General features: G+C 33.2%; 2 protein-coding genes across 2 annotated transcripts; one reads left to right on the forward strand and one right to left on the reverse strand.

Moving 5' to 3' along the window:
- The first annotated feature begins 157 nt into the window (after positions 1-157).
- LOC133189733 (RNA polymerase I-specific transcription initiation factor RRN3-like) lies at positions 158-13257 on the forward strand. Its single transcript, XM_061325133.1, has 15 exons — positions 158-233; positions 1711-1767; positions 1862-1951; positions 2078-2216; positions 2496-2601; positions 2857-3025; positions 3145-3222; positions 3385-3544; positions 4980-5110; positions 7420-7550; positions 8426-8601; positions 9040-9148; positions 10575-10718; positions 11805-11877; positions 12919-13257. The coding sequence occupies exons 1-15, from the start codon at positions 171-173 to the stop codon at positions 13060-13062; spliced, it is 1770 nt and encodes a 589-aa protein (XP_061181117.1). The 5' UTR covers positions 158-170; the 3' UTR covers positions 13063-13257.
- A 2926-nt stretch (positions 13258-16183) lies between these two features.
- Positions 16184-20949, reverse strand: LOC133189558 (caspase-7-like). The gene is made up of 6 exons (XM_061324927.1): positions 20846-20949; positions 19654-19726; positions 19080-19333; positions 18691-18866; positions 18252-18393; positions 16184-16638 (listed from the first exon to the last, which is right to left on the reverse strand). Exons 1-6 carry the CDS (start codon positions 20877-20879, stop codon positions 16406-16408), a joined length of 912 nt encoding a protein of 303 aa, XP_061180911.1. The 5' UTR covers positions 20880-20949; the 3' UTR covers positions 16184-16405.
- Positions 20950-21013: the final 64 nt, after the last annotated feature.

Below are 21013 nucleotides of genomic sequence, written 5' to 3' on the forward strand. Positions count from 1 at the left end.
AATAACACTATTAAGAAAAAAGTGATGAAATAGGTAAATCAAGCTGTTTAGCTATTCAAGCTATATGGCTAAATCAAGAGATTTTGCTTGACCTGATAGTATCAAGTACTGTATTAACATGATGAAGTAATGTCTTTATATTGCATATTTAATATACAGATTCTTAAAGAATGTCTAAGAAAGAAAGGTCTGGAAGATTCAATTTGAGGGCGTTATTAGTTCAATATAAACAGGTATGGGCATCTTTTATCTGAATATGTAAAAAAAAGAAAGAATAATTAATCCAAATGGTTTCTAATCAACGATAGTGGTGAAACGATATGATTGAAGTGTATCATGATCTATTGTGATACACTGAGACTATATCTCAATACCTAACACATGATATCACCATTCATAATGTTTATACAAATTGTGTCTTTTTCATCCTCCACCCCCTTAAAAAAATAATACTCATCAGATGCAAACTTCATTTTGTTTTCACCTGTTTCTTCCCTTTCTGAGTCTAGCATTGTATTCAGACAAGAAGATTAAGTTGTTGGTGCATCAATTCTTGACCCCCCCCCCCCCCCCAAAGTAAAGAAAGCAAAAAAAAAAACACAATTTGATTCTGGTGTTTTAAAACTACTGGTTACTCTAACATCATGTTTGACCTTTAGCTTATCTCATTACATATTACCATTATTTTGGACCTTTAGCTAATCTCATTACACATTACCATTACTTTGGACCTATAGCTTATCTCATTACACATTACCATTACTTTGGACCTTTAGCTAATCACATTACACATTACCATTACTTTGGACCTATAGCTTATCTCATTACACATTACCATTACTTTGGACCTTTAGCTAATCTCATTACACATTACCATTACTTTGGACCTTTAGCTAATCACATTACACATTACCATTACTTTGGACCTATAGCTTATCTCATTACACATTACCATTACTTTGGACCTTTAGCTTATCTCATTACACATTACCATTACTTTGGACCTTTAGCTTATCTCATTACACATTACCATTACTTTGGACCTTTAGCTTATCTCATTACACATTACCATTACTTTGGACCTTTAGCTTATCTCATTACACATTACCATTACTTTGGACCTTTAGCTTATCTCATTACACATTACCATTACTTTGGACCTTTAGCTTATCTCATTACACATTACCATTACTTTGGACCTTTAGCTTATCTCATTACACATTACCATTACTTTGGACCTTTAGCCTATCTCATTACACATTACCATTACTTTGGACCTTTAGCTAATCTCATTACACATTACCATTACTTTGGACCTTTAGCTTATCTCATTACACATTACCATTACTTTGGACCTTTAGCTTATCTCATTACACATTACCATTACTTTGGACCTTTAGCTTATCTCATTACACATTACCATTACTTTGGACCTTTAGCTTATCTCATTACACATTACCATTACTTTGGACCTTTAGCTTATCTCATTACACATTACCATTACTTTGGACCTTTAGCTAATCTCATTACACATTACCATTACTTTTGACCTTTAGCTAATCTCATTACACATTACCATTACTTTTGACCTTTACTTAATGGTTTAGCTAACTTGCACTACCTTGTTTCTGCCTCTTTTGAATGTATGAAAAAATTCTATATATTTTAACTCTGCCATTTTTAATTCACTGCCTTTCCTGTCAATTTCAGGGTTCACACAAAGACTATGATGAATTTGTCAACATTTTATCAGATCCACAAACAAAGGTATGAGTTGATTTTTCTTCTCTACAGTAAAACAGTGTATTGTTGCATAATTTATTTTTTTTGTCAGCATGTTGTATCTCTTATTTGTTTGTAGGCTGAGGACCTGAGAGTGTACTTAAGAGGAATTAAAGAGAATGTGACAGAACTGAACAGAGAGTTTGAGGATTTAGTGGCAGTTCTTTTGGTATGTATTTTTTTCCGATTCTCAATATATCAATATGTAATATCTTTTGAAGATGTACAAGGCCAAATTTATTATTAAACATAAAAATAATTGATGTTTGTTAATTTTCTCATTGTTCTCCTTTAGAAATTAGACTGGCCACATAGAGAGCTCTCGGTGGTGAGGGAATATCAGTCCCTTCTTGTGGGACTCGTCTGTGTTCACTCCTACTACCTCAGGGCCAGTCTCCGTATGCTCGTCAAGTACTTCACTCCTGCCATAAACAGTAAGTAGCTAGTGCATAGTAAGGATAGTCATTTTTTTTAAATTCAGTGTACGACTTCAATAATTTACACATATGTGTATGAAACAGGTAATCTTATTTACCGGTGCTTATTTATTTTTTTAGTTTTTGCTAATTTGATAGCATCTTGCTTTTTTTGAAAGATGTTCCATAATTGTTTCCGAACATTAAGCAATTTTTACTTGTAAACATACTGAAAAAATCTTATGCTCTGTACTCTTGCTATATGTAATACTGAGTTAAACCTTGAATTCATTTTAGAGTCAGCCCCAGATACAGAAGTGAGTATGGAGATACAACAGACAAATGAGGCAGTATTTCTCAATATACACATGGTACTCAAAGCTATCCTGGATTCTGTTCCAATGTAAGTATTACTATGACAAGGTATGGTTTTAGAAGTAGTTAATTATTTTATCCCAAGAATCCATTAGTGGTTTGTAGAGCAGTACAATGTTTTATGTGAGTGGCAATGTCTGGGATGTCAGTGAGTGAAAAATATTTTGCCATTTTATTGTCATTTATTTGAATTAAACATGCAGGTTGTATGATCAAAGGATGGGATGGGTGCTGTGAAAAAATAAATGCTTTTGTAAATTAACCTTGTACTTTCCCTTTCCAGGTCATCGACAGTATTGTTGCCCCTACTACATGATTTGTTTCCATTCCTTGGGAAGGCTGCCTACATACAAGAATGCTACATCAGAAACCTCCTACAAATTACCACATACCTCCCTAGTGCCAGGCAGAGAATTCTGGAACTGGTCATAGACAGGATGCTTAAGTTAGATGTAAGTATGTCAAGGACAAAGTATACAGAAGTAATATAACAACTGAATAAAACAACTGGGCAGTTTGAAAAATGAAATCCTGTTTTTTATAGTGGGTTGCTAATGGTTTGTATTTTTAGGTTCGGGCCCCACGACAGGACATCCAGGAAACTGAGGGAGATGAGGAGGACATGGAAGAGGGCATTGTGTTTGACATGGTGAGTGTCAAGGTCAGAGGTCAAGGACTATTCACATAGAAGTACAGGACCATTCATTCAAAATGCTATAAGTTATTCAGGTCATCTGAATTTCTAAAGTTGACAAAGATAGAATCAAAGAAATCTTCTGATCTTTTCACTTTACATTAAATTTGTTTTCAGGATTTTGAACAAGACTTAACCAGAGATCTGGAAAATAAAGATGGTTGCATCTTTGATAGGAAACGTTCAGATAAACCTATGACCCACAGAGAAGCCAATATACTTGATGTGTGCATGGAAATGACCTTGACATATATATCCAATGTCTGCTATACTAATGGTATGTAAATGCTAATGATTAGCAAGTATCAGTGTCATATGTACCAATATGAAAGTAATTAGGGTCTGGCAAGGATTTGTGGGTGCCCTATAGTAATCACTCTGTCTGTCTGTCTGTCTGTCTAGCTGTCTGTCCATCTGTCATTCTTCCATCCACAAATTTTCTGTTTTTTTTCTAATAACTTATTTTTTTTATAGTTCACCAATTAAGTTCAAATTTGGTATGTTGGTTGAATAGGCAGTAAGACATATTTTGATGCTAAGTTTTGTTCTCTATGTCATCCAGTTTGGAGCTGGGGTGGTGGGGTAGATTCCTTGACTTTACATTAGAATGAATGCCAGGGCAAAGAGAGATAACTGCTAAGAATGTTCCTATTGTAGAGCATGAAAGCTGCAACAAGTCCCCATGGGATTAATTAACTTTCCTCTTGAAGAAAATCCAAAGCATTATCTGTTTCTGTCAAATTGAGATTAATTTACACCTCTCTCTGCAAATGAAGTTTGTTTTGAAGTCAAGGTCAATTCTGAATGATGTTTACATTCTCTGAAATGTGGATTTAAATAATGTTCATACTTTATTTTGGTAAAATACACAATGAGTTATGATTTTATTGAATTCTAAAAACAAGATATACATAAAGATATCTCTTTTTTGTTGCTTTTTTAAATTCATTTGTTTATTTTATTTTATTTATTTATTTTTTTTTTGGCTGCCTTATGTAAATTCAAGAATACTATTAATTTTAACAGGCAGTCCGATATTAACCTCATTCTATCATTACTGAAATAGTTCTTATTGTAAACTTAGAAGAAAAGGATGAGGGAGCAGTACAATTAATCCCCTGGGATTAATTATCTTGCCTGGTGCGGAAAATTTTAGAGGCTTAACTTTATTTATCACTTTAAGATAAATTAACATCTTTGTCTGCAACTGATGTTTGTTTTGAGGTTAAGGACAAGCCTGGGTGATATTTGCATTCACTGAAGGCTGGCATTTTATTAACACATGCTTTATTCTTGTTTAAATAAACATTTAATTGAGTTATTATAGATATGATGTTTTTACTGCCTTATGTAAATATAGGGATACTATTTACAGGTTGTTGGATATTTAGGAATTATCTTGAAATTTTATAAATACCTGGGTACAGTTATTGTTGCATATTCTTCATATAGTTTTAAAATTTTGTAGTCAAGTAAAATTTTCGTTCTGTAAGCTGCACCCTTATATTTCTACCCCTCGGTGGGGCCCTTGCTGACTGGTCAGTTTTCTAGTTTTTGTGGCAGTAGGATTGTGGGAGTTGCGGTTAACAATGAAATGCTGATAAATGATTACATTTCAGAGATCATTTGATCTTGTTTATTATTACACATGTAATGGTGTTTCACTGGGATTAACTCTTCAATGCTTTGATTGGAGTGAATCTGTTTTACAGGAGAGTGTAACTGGGAAGCCACAAAGAAGCTATACAGGGAGGTATTACTGGTGTTTGACCGCCTCATTCTTCCAACCCACGCTTCCTGTCATGTCCAGTTTATCATGTTCTATCTCTGTAGCACAAAACTAGTAAGTTAATGGATTCCTTAAGGTGCGGTCACACGATGCGATTTTTCATTCGATTTTCATTCGACTTGCTCAGGTAAGTCGATTGGAGTCGATTGGTGGGGTGGTCACACGATATGATTTTACATTCGATTTACAAACGATTTTGACAAGAAATGAACAGGTACTTGGTTTTTTTTTTTAGTTTGAAGTAGTTCTGATTATAGTAATAAACCTAAAAAGCATCATTATGAAATTTTTTTTTTCCTTTCATTCTGTTTAATATTACGTCATTTGCCCCATTATGACGTTAATGTTGACGTAATCTACAAGATAAGATAACATACCGCATTAAAATAACTTGTCCGAAGTATCTGATATTTTCCAGGGTTTTTAAACCGACTAATTCAGGAAAACAGTTTTTTTTCATTTCGGCATAAAAAGATTTTAAAAAAGAACATGCACTAGACTTTCGCTTACAAGAAAGGTAAAATAGCTACGTCGCAAAAGTTAAACTTTTTTTCCGTTGACCAGCAATTGAAGAATCAATATTATTGAAAACATTTGATATATCGCCTTTTTATTATCACAGATTACTATAGGTGAAATATTTACAGCCCAATGATTACTATGTGTATATGTAAAATGCGTGACTGGGTACACAGTAAATCAAATTCATCAGACGCTCCAATAATTAAGTAATCAAAATTTTAATAAAGGTAACTTTTGGTAGGTAAGTAAAAAATATGTTACCTTATTACCTTCCTAAAAATAATAATAATAATAAAATAGATAAAAAGTCAGACTTAAAAACTTCCCTGATGATATGTAAACTAATCTTTAATTTTTAAAAAGAATTTAATGTTGATTTTTCGGGGGGTGGGTGGGGGTGTTTTCAGACTCCCCCTTTTTTAAAGTTCAATTTATTCACTCAAACCAATGTACATAAGTTACAAAATTAATAACATACAAACATATATACAGTAGTTAGAGGTACATGTACAATGCTACATCACGTTGAAGAGAACAGAAATAAGGAAGATAATTCAATGAGAAAAGACAGCAACGTAATTTCTCCTAATAAACATAAATAGTTTTTTCAGTCATTTTTTTTTTGTTAGTAGTTCCGTATATAAGGAGAGTAGGGACGTTAACAGAGGATCTTACTTGTAGGAGTAAAAATTGAAAACCTAATTTAGTTAATCACTTCATTTAGTACTTTTATGTGAGTTCTAGACAATTAAAATCTACCATTTTAAATTATTCTACACGTTTACATATATATACATGAAATAAGTTGAATCTCTTCACGAACGCTTATAATTAGAATCCATGCAAATACTTAAAAAAAGACTACTTGTTCATATTATTGATAGGATTGGGGTGTTTACGCGGCGTCAAGTCCAACGTATCTCGCCGTAAACCCCTAGCATGCTGGAGTACTCATATGCTGTGTACCACTGATCTTAATTTACAGCAACATATAAGCACATGAAACATCTTATTTTAATTAGATTTATAAACGTCCATGCTGGTTTTAAAAGTAATAGCTAAAACTTCTTCTTTTTTTTTTTTTAGATAAATGCGATGATTTGAATCAAGCTAAATCTATGATATTAAAAAAAATCTTTAATCATAAATGGCATTCGATAAACACATGAATCTCCGTGCTCCGCAAACTATGGTAAAATAATAGTTTATGACTTGTATGCTTTATGTAATTACCCATTTGTACCCAGTAATTGCCGTTTACTGGGTAATCTTATATTTGTCAATTATTAATTTATACGTTCATTATAGATGACAAAAATTTCGCGTCGCGGGAAATGTCATTGTGACGTCACGATTTTCACTGGAAAGTCGATTGAAAATCGGACGCCATCCGATTTCCAATCGACTTTCAGATTTTGCTTTCGACTTTCAACTTGGGTGGTCACACGGTACGATTTTAGTCGAAAGCAAATCGAATGGAAAAATCGGATGGAAAATCGAATGAAAAATCGCATCGTGTGACCGCACCTTTACTTCCTCCAAAAAATGAAGTGTTTTCATAATTCTGAATTTTGTGTGCTATTATGTGTCCCTGGAAGTGTAATGAAAGGCAATAAAGCAACTACATCTGGGGCAATTGTTCACTGCTAAGTGGATTATTTTGTTCAGCATATATGGGAAATAAATTCATTTTATACTCAGTATATATAAGCAGCATCACAGGTTTATGATTTTGGTTTGTGGGCTTCATCATAGAAAAGATCACGATCATAACATGATCTTTACCTCTGAATTAAAGTACAGCTGGCTGTGTAATGTAACCTTTATTACATGTATTTCAGCCAATCTGTGAAGGTTTTATAGACTACTTGTGGAAGAAAGTACAGAACCCAAACACAGAGAGTGTGTTCCGACAGGCTGCAGTGGGCTACATGGGGAGTCTACTCTCCAGGGCCATGTTTGTACCTCTCAGGTATTATAAAGCTCTGACTGGTTACTGTATACCTGTATATTATGAAAATTTGTGGATTAAGTGTGATTAAATGTGTTGAATTAAAAATAGAATTGGTAACAGTATCAGTAGAAATTGATGTCCTTTTTACGAAAAGCTTATTCTGATGCCCCTGTCTGTCTGTCTGTTTGTCTGCAAAAATTCTAACCTTCACCATAATTTCTGAATGGTTGGTGCTAGCACTTTTATATTTCATTTGTGTCTTCCTTGTGACAAGACCTTTCTTTGGATATTAATGTATTTGACCTCATGACTTTGACCCACTTTTAAAAAAACATTAACCTTGGCCTTGGGCTGCCATACTGGGGCATCAGTGTTTTATTAAAGCTGAACACGATTTGTAAAAGAAATTTGTCCGCCATATTTGATTGGACTGTCGCTATATCTGAGGGCCCCTATACATAGAGCCGCTCACTTAGTCACTATTCAGTGTAATAACTCTTCACCGGTGTAGACGGACGTATGCTATATAGCACTCGGTAGCGACAAAAAAATAACTGTTTACTTCTAATGCAGGAGAGTAAGATACCAAAGGGACTTACTACAGTTGCACAGGTCAGTGCAGTATACAAACAAACACAAATACACATAACTGCAATAAAATGTAAACAAAGGTAATGCAAGATAACCAGCATGAACACGGGTCGCCATTCCATGCCGATACCCGTGACAGTAAAGCAGTCGTGTAACAAATGCGAAGAGTATACCCCTGTGATGATATCGTAGATTAATAGTAATATAGAAAACTGTGTATGCCTTTTTACAAGTCCTGTTCAGCTTTAACACATTTTGTTGAATTCAGCATTTTGTTAAATCCTAGTTCTGTTTGTATTCAGCACAGTAACAGCCTGTCTAGACCTTATGTGTGAATGGATACATCTGTATCTAGATAATACTAGTGAGGAGATTGTAAATGCAGATGTCAGTCATCATGGGCCATTCTACTCCGTCTGTCAGGCAGTCTTTTATGTGTTTGTTTTCAGAAACAAGGAAATCTTTGAATGGAAGAAAGGTAATATTTGAAGGTTGTTTATAATGATTTTTTTTTCCCCATACAGGTTTACTGTAGATTCCTTATTTTTCGCGAGTACTTATTATCACGAAATGCCTCTTTAACGTCAAATCGCGAGAACAATAATTCGCAAGTGAACAGCACCATAAAAATAAAAGCGAGTAATTTTATTTCGCTAGTGGTGCTTCTCACAAATTACACGATAATTAATTCCTCGCATATATTTAGGAATCTACAGTATCAGAAATTCAATTCATTTTGATCCTTAGACATCCAATTTAAGTAATTAAAGATAAAATCTTCTGGCTGTATTGTAATATGTGAATGATTGATTGGAGTCTGGTAGTAGAATCATCATATGAGGATGGAATGAAGCATGATATCTTAGAAAGAACAAACTTCTTTGCTATTTGTAATTGTTTATTATTTAAATTTCAGGTCATAAGTGGGCAGAAATTCTGAATTTCCAGCGAATTGTTACCTGTCGTTTAAATCCTCTCAGAGTTTGTTTACCAGTGATTGTCAAAATGTTCTCCTCCATTTCAAGGTATTTCAAAATCTCATTAAGGTCATCCTAATTTTTAGCTCTACTGGTCAGAGACCAGAAGAGCTTATGTGATAGTAAGGTGTCCGTCGTCCATCCGTCTGTCTGTCTGTCTGTCCGTCTGTCTGTAAACAATTTTTCAAAACGCTACTCCTCCTACAGTTTTAGTCCGATTTCAATATAACTTAGCACACAAGTAGACTACACTAAGATACATAATTTAGTGCATCGGTTTTTGATTTCGATGGACGGTGTTGCCATGGCAACTAAAAATAGAAATTTCTGTGAAATTCCTTTAAAACACTACTCCTCCTACAGTTCTGGTCTGATTTCAATATAAATTGGTACACAAGTAGACTACACTAAGACACATAAGTTAGTGCATCGGTTTTTGATTTCGATGGACTGTGTTGCCATGGTTACTAAAAATAGAAATGTCTGTGAAATTCCTTTAAAATGCTACTCCTCCTACAGTTTTGATCTGATTTCAATATAAATTGGTACACAAGTAGACTACACTAAGACACATAAGTTAGTGCATCGGTTTTTGATTTCAATGGACGGTGTTGCCATGGTTACTAAAAATAGAAATTTCTGTGAAATTCCTTTAAAACGCTACTCCTCCTACAGTTGTGGTATGATTTCAATATAACTTGGCACACAAGTAGACTACACAAAGATACATAATTTAGTGCATCGGTTTTTAATTTCGATGGACGGTGTTGCCATGGTTACTAAAAAAGAAATTTCTGTGAAATTCCTTTAAAACGCTACTCCTCCTACAGTTTTGGTCCGATTTCAATATAACTTGGCACACAAGTAGACTACACTAGGATACATAATTTAATGCATTAGTTTTTGATTTCAATGGACTGTGTTGCCATGGTTACTAAAAATAGAAATTTTTGTGAAACTCCTTTAAAACGCTACTCCTCCTACAGTTTTGGTATGATTTCAATATAACTTGGCACACAGTTAGAATACACTACGATACATAATATGTGTTTCTGTCGGTGAATGGTGTTGTCATGGTTACTAAAAATAGAAATTTCCGTGAAATACTTTCAAAACGCTACTCCTCCTACAGTTTTCATTTGATTTCAATATAACTTGGCACAGAAGTCGACTACATTAAGATACATAATTCTATTTATTGTTGCATGTTGCAAAGTTTCAAATCCAAGTGCTACATTTCTTTTTTTATACATACAGACCAGTAGAGCTACAGTCTCATCAGAGACTTCTGGTTATTTTTTCAGTCAGGAATATACTATTATTGTTTGATAAAAGAGAGTCTATTTGTCATCTTTAGTCGCTACAGTAACTGTATTGATATTTAACTTTTTATGCTTAGACCAATGTTAGTGAAGAAACGTGTATTTCAATCATTTCAACAAAAACTTGATCAAGTTTAAAACATTTATTTCAGAATGCATCAGCTGGCATTTTGTGATACCATTATTGAGCGTAACAAGCGATGTATTTTGCCGGTGACAAGTAATGGTGTAGGGACCTCGTCTGTTCTCACTGAGCTGGACTCCTATTTCCCCTTTGACCCATATCTTTTAAATAGGTAATTTGTTAGCACTGTATAATTAAGTTCTGACTTGCAAAAAAAAAAATTATTGAAAAACCAAGCAAATTCAGAGAATTGTGGTCCCACACTTTTGGGGTCTTATTGGTCATAATGCAATGAACCAGTTGGCATAATTTAACTGTCTTGTCTGTTCATTGTGCTAAACAGAAGTTTTATATTTTTAAAGTAATAAGTTCTGGTGCAAACATTAAAACCATATTATTTTTTTTTAATAGGCCAAACTTCAAGCTCATGGTCTCTTCAGGTACAAAAGCTATGACCAAGATTAAAATACCCCGGTATTTTGAAATGTGGTCAAACTTTTAGGTCAAAAACAATAGTACATTCAGAAAGGTTTTGTCACAGTTATTACACACAAGAAACATGAAATCCCTAACTTCCCTATTTCAAAACTTACATGTATTAATATAGTTAAAATTTTTGAAAAGAAAGTAATACTTCAAGGGCAAGGTCATGAGGTCAAAATCACAGTGTATTCCAAAAGGTCTTCTCCTAGGTAATGCACATGTGAAATATGAGAATCCTATCTTCTCTCAAATTATTAGTTAAAATTTTTGCAAAATAGGTCAAAGGTCAAAAATCAAAATATACTTGAAAAGTTTGGTCATGGGTACTGCACATGTGAAACATAAAAGCCCTATCTTCTCTCATTCAAAAGTTAACACCAAAGTTAAAAGTTTTGAAAAGTATGTCAAACTCAAAAGGTAAAAAAATAAGGTCTTGTTACAGGTAATGCACTTGTGAAGTATGAAAGCCTTATCTTGTCTCATTCAAAAGTTATGACCAAGATTGAAGTTTTTGTGACTGACAGACAAACAGACGGATGGACAGACAGACAAATGAGCTTAAATTTCCCTGCCCTTTCAAAAGCAGGGTACAATAAAATCAAAGTTTAAAGACAAGAAATAATTGAAAATTATTTTCTTTTAATGTATATATATGTATATATCTTTCAATCTTATATAAGATAAAGATTCCTTTATTTTTAACTGATCTCCTTGATAATTTTACTTTTAAGATGAGTTTGTGTATGATTTTATATATGATTTTCTGTGATTGTAGGTCAGGTCGCTTCATCATTCCTCTGTACAGAGAGTATAAGGGTTCTATAGAAGAGGATCAAGAACTCTCAGATGTAAGTCAGCATATATCTAACAAACTTATAAGGATTCCAGTAGTTTTGACAAAATTATGTAAACACTGTTCTTTGTACAACAGAAACATAACCTTTGGTATTCAGGAAATATTGGCTTTAGAATCCATAGCATTGTGTTTAGATTGATGAAAATCTGTGTGGTACATGTACCTGACTGACCTATACCATTAATTTGATGGAGTACTCTTACAATTGTAAACATCTGGTTTTAGTGTCGCACGGGTTATTCAGGTTATATTTTATCTGAGTGCACATCATCTGTAAACTTTTTATCATGTACCCATAATCACTTTTCAGAAAAGAAAAGTTTTCTCCTTTTAAGGAAGCTCTTAACACTTATAACAATTTTTTTTGGACTTTGAGAAAATTGTAGATATGTATATAGGTGTACGTATTGAGTTGATCTTAGTGCTGTAGTTCATTTTTAATATAGGCTACCTGCCATATTTCTGAAATTCTCCAGGAAAAATGTTCAAAGACAATGAAGTACAAGTGAATATAAATCACTGTTATCTACTTACATCAGGGAAATACATGCAAATCATGTTTTAAGTTACTTTATCTAATATAATGTTAAGATTTAATCTATTTCAAAGCATGTCATTTACTGCTGATAAGCAAGATTTTGAACCCTCAGCTAAAATTATGAAATTTATATATGTATCGTGTGGTTTAGGCTAAATGAATATTGAATGAAAATATGTTTAATTTATGAAATATCATCTTAACACACGATTGTCTAGATGATATTGAAAGCTCACACTTAACAAAGAGGTTAGGCATCTGATACAAGGACATATTGACAAAGTCAAGGACTGGGGAGATGTTTGTTAAAAGAGGAAAATGAGGATTTTATTAGTAACATTAAGATGTCCTTTGTAATCTGAGTTCAAGTTGCTGCTTCTTCTTCTTCTGCCAAGTATTGCCCACAATCAACAAGCTGATTATTATGGCATGTATCATACTCAGGTGATTGTCACGATTCAATTGTAGAAATGTGTTGATGCTTTTATTTCCCAGGGTGAAGATGATTTTCTCCAAGAGGAACAACTATCCTCCACATCTGAATCACTACCCCAAAGTATGTCTCTCAGTAAAACTCCCAAAGACTTCCTTCATTATGGCATTTCTCCAGGCTTCAAGCATATTCAGGACGTCACCTGAACGTTTGAGTGAATGACATCTCAGTGTGCAATACTACATGTCATTAAATGACACAGATTGAAATATGCTACTTCTGGTCGCCATTTTTAAGCTGATTTTTTTCCATTGTTGGGTGAAAATCTGGTTGTCGTGACTTCTCCCAGTCATGACCAGAAGTCATGAGTTTCATTAAGCTTCAACATTATAAAGTAATTTAAGTACTGTTTCTTATTTGAGTTTCTTTTTACAAATGTTGTATGTATGTACATGTACATATAGGTACTTATTTTTAAAAAGTATAAATAAAGTCTGTTAGGGAAAAGTTTTTTAATTGGGTTGAATATTTGCCCGGTTGTTGTGACAGTCATGAGTTTCATTATCCTTCTGTGTTACAGAGAGGTCAGTACGTTATTTACAGAGAGGTATGCTCTCTGTAGTGCTTTGTTCTTTGATCTGTTCATTCCCGAGTGAATTACCCTCGTAAGAACACATTATATTATTCTCACATATCACATACTGTAAAATCAATTTTCGGATGTTAAATTATCATGATTTGAGCAAAAAATATTGGTTCAAGGGACTTGATTTCATGGTTGAAGAAGAAACATGATATATTAGTTTAAAGTTTTAGCATTTCGTAGAGGACATGAATTTGTGGGTATGTTTATACATGTACCATGAAAACAAGGAAAAATCCCCCCCCCCCTTCCTTTAAAAAAAGGGAATTTCACAGTAGATATATTCATTTTCATGAGATTTTGCATTTATACACATTGGTACTTTAATGTTTTATTCATTACATGTATTAAAAAGAAGAGTATATTTTGGTTATTTTCCTTACAGTCTTGGAACTAGTTTGTATATGATGCATAGCTGTTTTGTTGAAAATAAAAATTACTGCTGGATAATATTTTGTTGTTCATTTGATTATCAAAACACAAAGTTTAAGATTGATCACAGTTCATTATCTTCCACCTTTTTCATTTAATTAAGCTGTCAGACTTGCATTTGACCTCATTCAGAAGTGGAAGACTAGTAATTACTTGTGTATTACATAAAATACATATTCAGCTTGATAAGAAGCCTTGTCTGTTATCCTTTATGTACATTGTGTATTTGTCATTCTGACCTTCTCCAGTACCACTGGACCAATAATAGAAACAAGAGAAAAAGCACAAAAGGATGAAGGGGATTACCCCTATACTCAAATGAAGGGTAAAAAATTTCTATCAAAGGGAGATAATTCTTAAATATTTTATGTACATATCTGTAAAACTTAATCCATTCATGGGCTTACTACCAATGGGGTAGTTTAATTATGGTTTTGAACAATATTTAAATTGGTCATTTGAAGTTTTAAAGAACCACTGCATGCAATATAATGCAATGATCTAAGAAATCTTGGGTCTTGTCTAAGAAAAATACGGATTTTTCACAATATCAATCCACAATTTCAAAATGATTCTTCCTTGCTGTAATCTCTTCAGTGAATTTTATCTGAATCTTTTGGTAATTTTCAGTGAGAACTTCAAACAATTTAAAATTGTAAAGGAAAAAATAAGTGGGGTCATGCTCATTGATTCAATTCTAAAGATATAGAGTAGAGTTGATCCTCCTTGTAGGAGCTTTTCAAAAACTTGAAAATCTTTTCTCAAGTTCTTACGGTCAGATAAACACTGGTCAAGAAAAAAAAACACTTTTTAACACTGATGCAACAAGGTAAATATGACACTGCAAAGTTTCCTCTTTTATTTTTTTTTTATTTTCACACATGAAAGGTGGAAAATTTTAAAAAACAAAGATACTGGAGAAAAGATTTTTGGTAAAATATTTGTATGCCTCCACAATCTAAGATAATTTTTGGTCTGTCCTTCTGTGTGTTTGTCCTCAAAAACTTTAACCTTGGCCATAACTTTTGAGCAGTTGGTGCTAGGACTTTCATATTTCACAAATGTATTCCTAGTGACAAGACCTTTCTTTGGGTAACAATATATTTGACCTCATGACCTTGACATTTGACCTTTTGTAAAATTTTAACCTTGGTCATAACTTTTGAACAGTTGATGCTAGGGCTTTTAGAATTTCACATGCATAATCCTGGTGATAAGACGTTTCTTTGGGTAACATTTTTGACCTTGACATTGGAGTTTGACTTACTTTTGTAAACTTCAACTTTGGCCATAACTTTAGAACAGTTGGTGCCAGGGCTTTCATATTACACAGGTGTATTCCTTGAGACAAGATCTTTTTGGGACCAACATTTCTGACATGGACCTTGGAGTCTGACATACTTTTGTAAAACTCAACCTTCACCATAACTTTTGAATGGTTGGTACTAGGGCTTTCATATATCACTTGTATTATATATTCCTTGCAGCAAGACCTTCCTTTGGGTACCAAAATTTTTTGACCCCATGACCTTGACATCTGACCTGCTTTTGAAAAATCTACTACATGCACACATAAGTGTCTCTTAAACACCATTTTCTTTTCTGGCCCTGGACATATGAACATATCTGTGAAAATGTCTACAGTTTTGCACTTTTCCATATAACAGTATTTCTTTTCACCATATGATGCCACATAACAAACTTCACACAAGAGTAGGAAATGGTAAAGACTATACATTGTTGGACTAAATAGTTTATAGGTGTATAAGATTTTAATTGTATGAAGGCAAGATAAATGTTGTGGGTTTCACAGGCACCACAAAGTCCAAAAAGATAATGTACACTGGTATTTACAGATGACATACATGTATATAATCAAACAGGAATTTTGATTTGTATAATGAAAAGTTCACACACATATTTTTCTATTGAATGTAGTCATTGTCTCAATGATATTATATAACTGTAAAATAATAGAAAAATAAAAAAGAAACCCATACAGTATATCTTTCTATGCTGAGAATTCTATTCCACATGAAAGCAATTGTGATTTTCATCTTCATTTATTATTTTTCTTCTAGTAATTTCTTGGATGTAATAAAATATTGTTCAAAATTCCATTAAATGGTGAAGTTACTATTCTTATACAAATGAATGACTTTCTAAAAGTCTAAAAAAAATTATTTATTACAACATTTCTCATTTTGATTATAACAGGTAAACACAATCAAAGAATGTTATCTTATATCAACACTTTTACACTGAATATACATTCTCCCAAAAAATAAAATACCCATTCAGGCATTCACTTATGATGGCAACTTTTATATCTGTAACAACTGACACAAAGTTAGAGTTGCCAATGTATGACAGTGGAGGAAAAAAAAAATCATTAATAGATCATTTTGTTTGTTAACTCTCTTTTTTCCTGGCAGTAAAGTGTATCACATCAACTTAACAGCAGGTGCCCCTCCTCATTTACTATTAAAGTAAACCTCTTTTGTGAGCATGGAGGTGATGCACGGAATCTGTTTCTTCTCATTCATGTCAGGGTGGGACGTGTTGGACTGGAATTTGTTTGCGACGATTTGATTGACCCGGGTCATCATGGTCAGAAGGTCTAAGGTCTGGCCGTATTTCATGAGAACCTCAGACAGAGCCTGTACAAACCAGGAACCATTGGACGAGTTTCTCCATGAATAGTAACCTATAGAAAAAGGACAATTGATTTAGTAACACAATCCTCAGGACAAATTACAGTCAAACCACATTATCTCGAACTTGATAGGACCAAGAAAAAACTTTGAGATCTGAGGATTTGAGATATCCAGCATAAAATACTTAAAGTATATGTGGTTGGGACTTCCAAATAACTTGGACATATCCATGGTATTTGAGATATCAGTGTTCGAGATACCAAAGTTCAATTGTATTATGAAAGAAATAAACAAATCAAATCCATCATATCAATGAGTCATTCAGTGACTCAGGTGACCTTAAAAAAATCTCATTCAACTGAAACTAAGTACAGGATGAAGCTATTTTGTTTTCTGTGTGATTAGAATGACACTCTGTCATTGGATAATAGATGTCATGTGCCTGTCATCTATGTCTCTTTGGATGGGGAGTAGAAAGAATTTGGAGGACAATATGGTGGATAAAATGTTGTCATCCAAATCATAAAAAAATCATGTTGGCATTCTGTGCATAAAACCAATAAATTGATTTGGGAACGCTGTGATTTAATTAAGGAATAACTGTCTAATTTTTTGGATTCATGATGTGATCAATCGAGTGGCTTGCGTGATAATTTGCATAAACGCCGAAGGCGTTTATGCATAAAATTATCATGCAAGCCAATCGATTGATCATCGTCATGAATCCAAAAAATCTGACAGTTATTCCTTATATTTACATGCTCCTGATTCTGCAAATTCCCGTGCTAATAGCCCCGCTTCTGTCTCTATTTGTCCCGCCCCGCACGTGATTTTTTTTAACCGCGCCTATCGATGAACCAGTAGATTTATGTAGAAATAAAGTATTTTTACAATTTGTAATTTTATCTCGGACAAAGACATTGGAAATGTAAATATTCTAGAGTAACGCCCCATTTCAGTGACATAATCATTGAACAGCAAAATGATGAATTAAGGAGATTTGCCTGGATGAGAAATACCTTTAGTTGTAATTAATCTTGGAAATTCTTTTAACTGTTATTGGTCCTCAACAAAACAAAACACTTAATATATAGTTTGTAATTGACTGTCCACAAAAATATGTTGGGTTGTTCTTCACCTCGCCTTCCATAGACTTGAACAACCCAACTATTTCTGTGAACAGTCATTAACAAACCTAAGAAGTAATATAGTTTGCTGCAAGGATTAATTTGTAAGTGTATTATCAAGGCATATATTTTTCAAGTTCAACTTTGTATTCTATGTGATATTTATTGAGTAACAGAAAAGTTTTTATTGGGTTAAGATTTTGTTTAAGATTCTCTGCTTAAATATTAGGATCTCTACTACACACCTAGAGACCCTAGTCTGATGTACATGTATATATTTTACTGTTGTGAATTTTTACCTGAGTCATTCAAAATTTTAACACCTCAAGCAAGCACACCTGACTGAAATTAATTCATTTCCTGAAATAAGTCTTGTGTCGCCTCATATTTATGTCTACATATTGTTGAGATTTTGAAATCCAAGAAAAAAAATCATGTATATTTCAGGATAAAAAATGTGTTAAATACCTGAAATACAATTGACAAGCTAGAACTAATCAAAGCTGCCCAGACATATTGGTTCTACTTTAACTCACCTGGGACGACTGAGTAAGCCAAGAGAAAGTCTGCCTCTGATGGGATTTTCTGGAGAGAGAACTGTGGCTCAATATCCATGAATCCTTTAGCATCAGCAACGTTCATGTCCACACCTTCATCAAACTTGGTGCCACGGCAAGCCTGTGTAAAAATAAATTTATACATATTGTGTAATAAACAATCTTAATTAAGACCTGTAACATCACCATAAAAAAAATTGAAACTGATTCAATCAACAATTCTTTAGAACTAAAAGTATTTCATTGCATATCATAAATTGTTTTTCTTTTAATTTTTCAAAATTTGAGTTATACACTGGTTAAATTGTTGAAATTCCTTGAATGTATTCTTAACTCTCACAAAATGATACATAGAAGGTACATCATTACAGTATTAAATGGTTTACGACAGTCCAAGAAACTAACAAACTGTATCTACCTGAATGAAAAAGATTTTGGGTTTGCCTGCCAGAGAGAGACATTTATTCCCCTTGAATGGCTCAAGGAGGTCATTGATTGGAATCAGTCTGTCTATTCCCCAAATCAAACCATCCTCCCCGTGGGACAGAATAGCACAAGCGAAACAGTCATTGTTCCTATGGTCATCAGCAGCAGCTGTTACAATGTAAAGGGAAGTATTTAAAAACAGTGGTGGATAAATTTTTATACCGTATAAGCAGAATTTTTAGTGAGGATTCAATTTTGGCATTATTAGTGAGTGTTTTGAGGTAGCTAAAATTGTATATCGCTGACAATTTATTCTGTATCGGTTGTTGTAGCTATCTTTCTTGACATTATAAAATCGAGAGAACTGTTAAGTTATTTTACCTTTTCTTAACTGAGATAAAATTTCATCTGCTTTGAGATTGTGAAACAGATCTACTTCAAAGTCGAGCTCGGAAAACCGACAGCAGAGAGCAGAGGCGTCAACGTCAGTTCCATTTCGGTCGTTCAGGCCAGTGTTCGGGTTGAACTTCTTGTTATTGATGATAATGGCTTTACCTCTGTTATCATAGTCCATCTTGTACTTTGATGAGAAAAACTCTGAGGCTGTCTGTATTGTAGTGGCTACTGGCTTAGTACTGTACATAAAGAAGTCATAAAAATATTAATTAAAAAGGTCAAATGTCATTAACAGAGACGTTTTTACAGTGTCATGAAAATGTTTACAATATCTCTAGAATTTCTAAATTATCCCACCATCAGAAACACTTTTACAGTATATCTATTATGTGTAGCCAAGAATTTTCTTAAAATGTTTATTCTGTTTCAAAGAAAATGCCATCATTTCAGTGGTTCCATAATTTTGTGAAACATAAAATTTTTATAATTGGCATTCTTTTCTTCCCTAAAATTGCAGTAATTATATTTCTTTTTCATTATCATACACATAAATACACACCTGTGTGAAGCAGATTTTCCAAATCCAAAAGCGTCAGTCTCTGAGATAGGCTTCGCATCAGAAACATCTACATCTGTACAGCGTAAAAAAGAACTTCAATGTTGTTTTGAAAAAAATAAATATTAAATAAATTTAATATTAAAAGGTATTTGCCTTTGAAACAATGGTCTATAAAATACATATATCTGCAAGCAACTTAGTTTATTTTATAACAATTTACACTGCGTTTACGTGACAAAGTTACGTGATCTCTAGCTCTCAGTGGACATCAGTTTACCATGTTGATGTCACAATTAACAAGTTACTCTTTCCCGTCTAAATTAAGCCCCGCCTTCTTATATATAACTTTAACTGAGCTGCATCTTGAATATTATGATTTTATCTGGAACATATCAGTACTTTTCATATGATTAAAAGAAATTGCTAGGTGTTCCAAATAGATGTGTATCAGTTCATCAAACTGACACACCTTTAGTGCAGGGAATCAGGGGTCTGTTTTACAAAAGAACTTATGACTAAGACCAAATACTTCAGTTGTTTGTGAAATTTTACAAAATCAATCATTCTGTTTAAAATTGTATAAGTAGAGTAAAAGTATCCTTCTACATTACTTTTTAAAAGATTAAAACCATTTTCAATTTAATGCAAATTAGAAAGTTATAAGCAGTATTAAATTTTGGTCTTAGTCGTAAGTTCTTCTGTAAAATGGGTCCCCGTGTTTTTTCCGGTGATTTTCAGGGAATCAGCAAAATATATCGATTTACTCTTATATAGTGAAAAATCAGTATATAGGTGTGTTATCTCTTTTTTAAACGTGGTTTTTCTTGACTGAAAGTGTCAGAATCTTTATTTTAACAACTTTAAAGTGTATTTAAAGTAGATTCAAAATTTTTATCAATTTAGTTTACATCTAACAATCCGGAAGACAAGCCCCTATGCTATATAGGTACAGTACTGTAATTATTTAATATAATCTACTTTTTTCTAAATGGTATTATTTGTGTCTTAGCGAATGACCTATTTAACTTCCTGAAGATATAGCAATTAAAATATTATTGCTCTTAAACTGAGGTATCGGATGTGTTTCGAATTTTCTCCAATGAAAACAATAAATGACGTCAAAAGCATAGCCATACATACTTAATCATCATATATTTACACATTGCACAGTGGTTGATTGTTTATTACAAACCTTGTCGGCTTTCTGTATTCATGTTTTCTTCCATGGCTCCTGATAAACTGAAAACTTTTGGCAGTAAAATTGTTTGCTTTCGCTTTGTCCGAACGATTATTCACTTTCGGATTACACCAGTTTCTATAAATAGATCAGTTTCTATAAATAAGAAAAATTCTAGCAACT

This window comes from Saccostrea echinata, unplaced genomic scaffold, assembly GCF_033153115.1.
Source record: "Saccostrea echinata isolate AGI-Se365-2 ecotype Australia unplaced genomic scaffold, CSIRO_AGI_Sech_v1 ptg000019l, whole genome shotgun sequence".
NCBI lineage: Eukaryota > Metazoa > Mollusca > Bivalvia > Ostreida > Ostreidae > Saccostrea > Saccostrea echinata.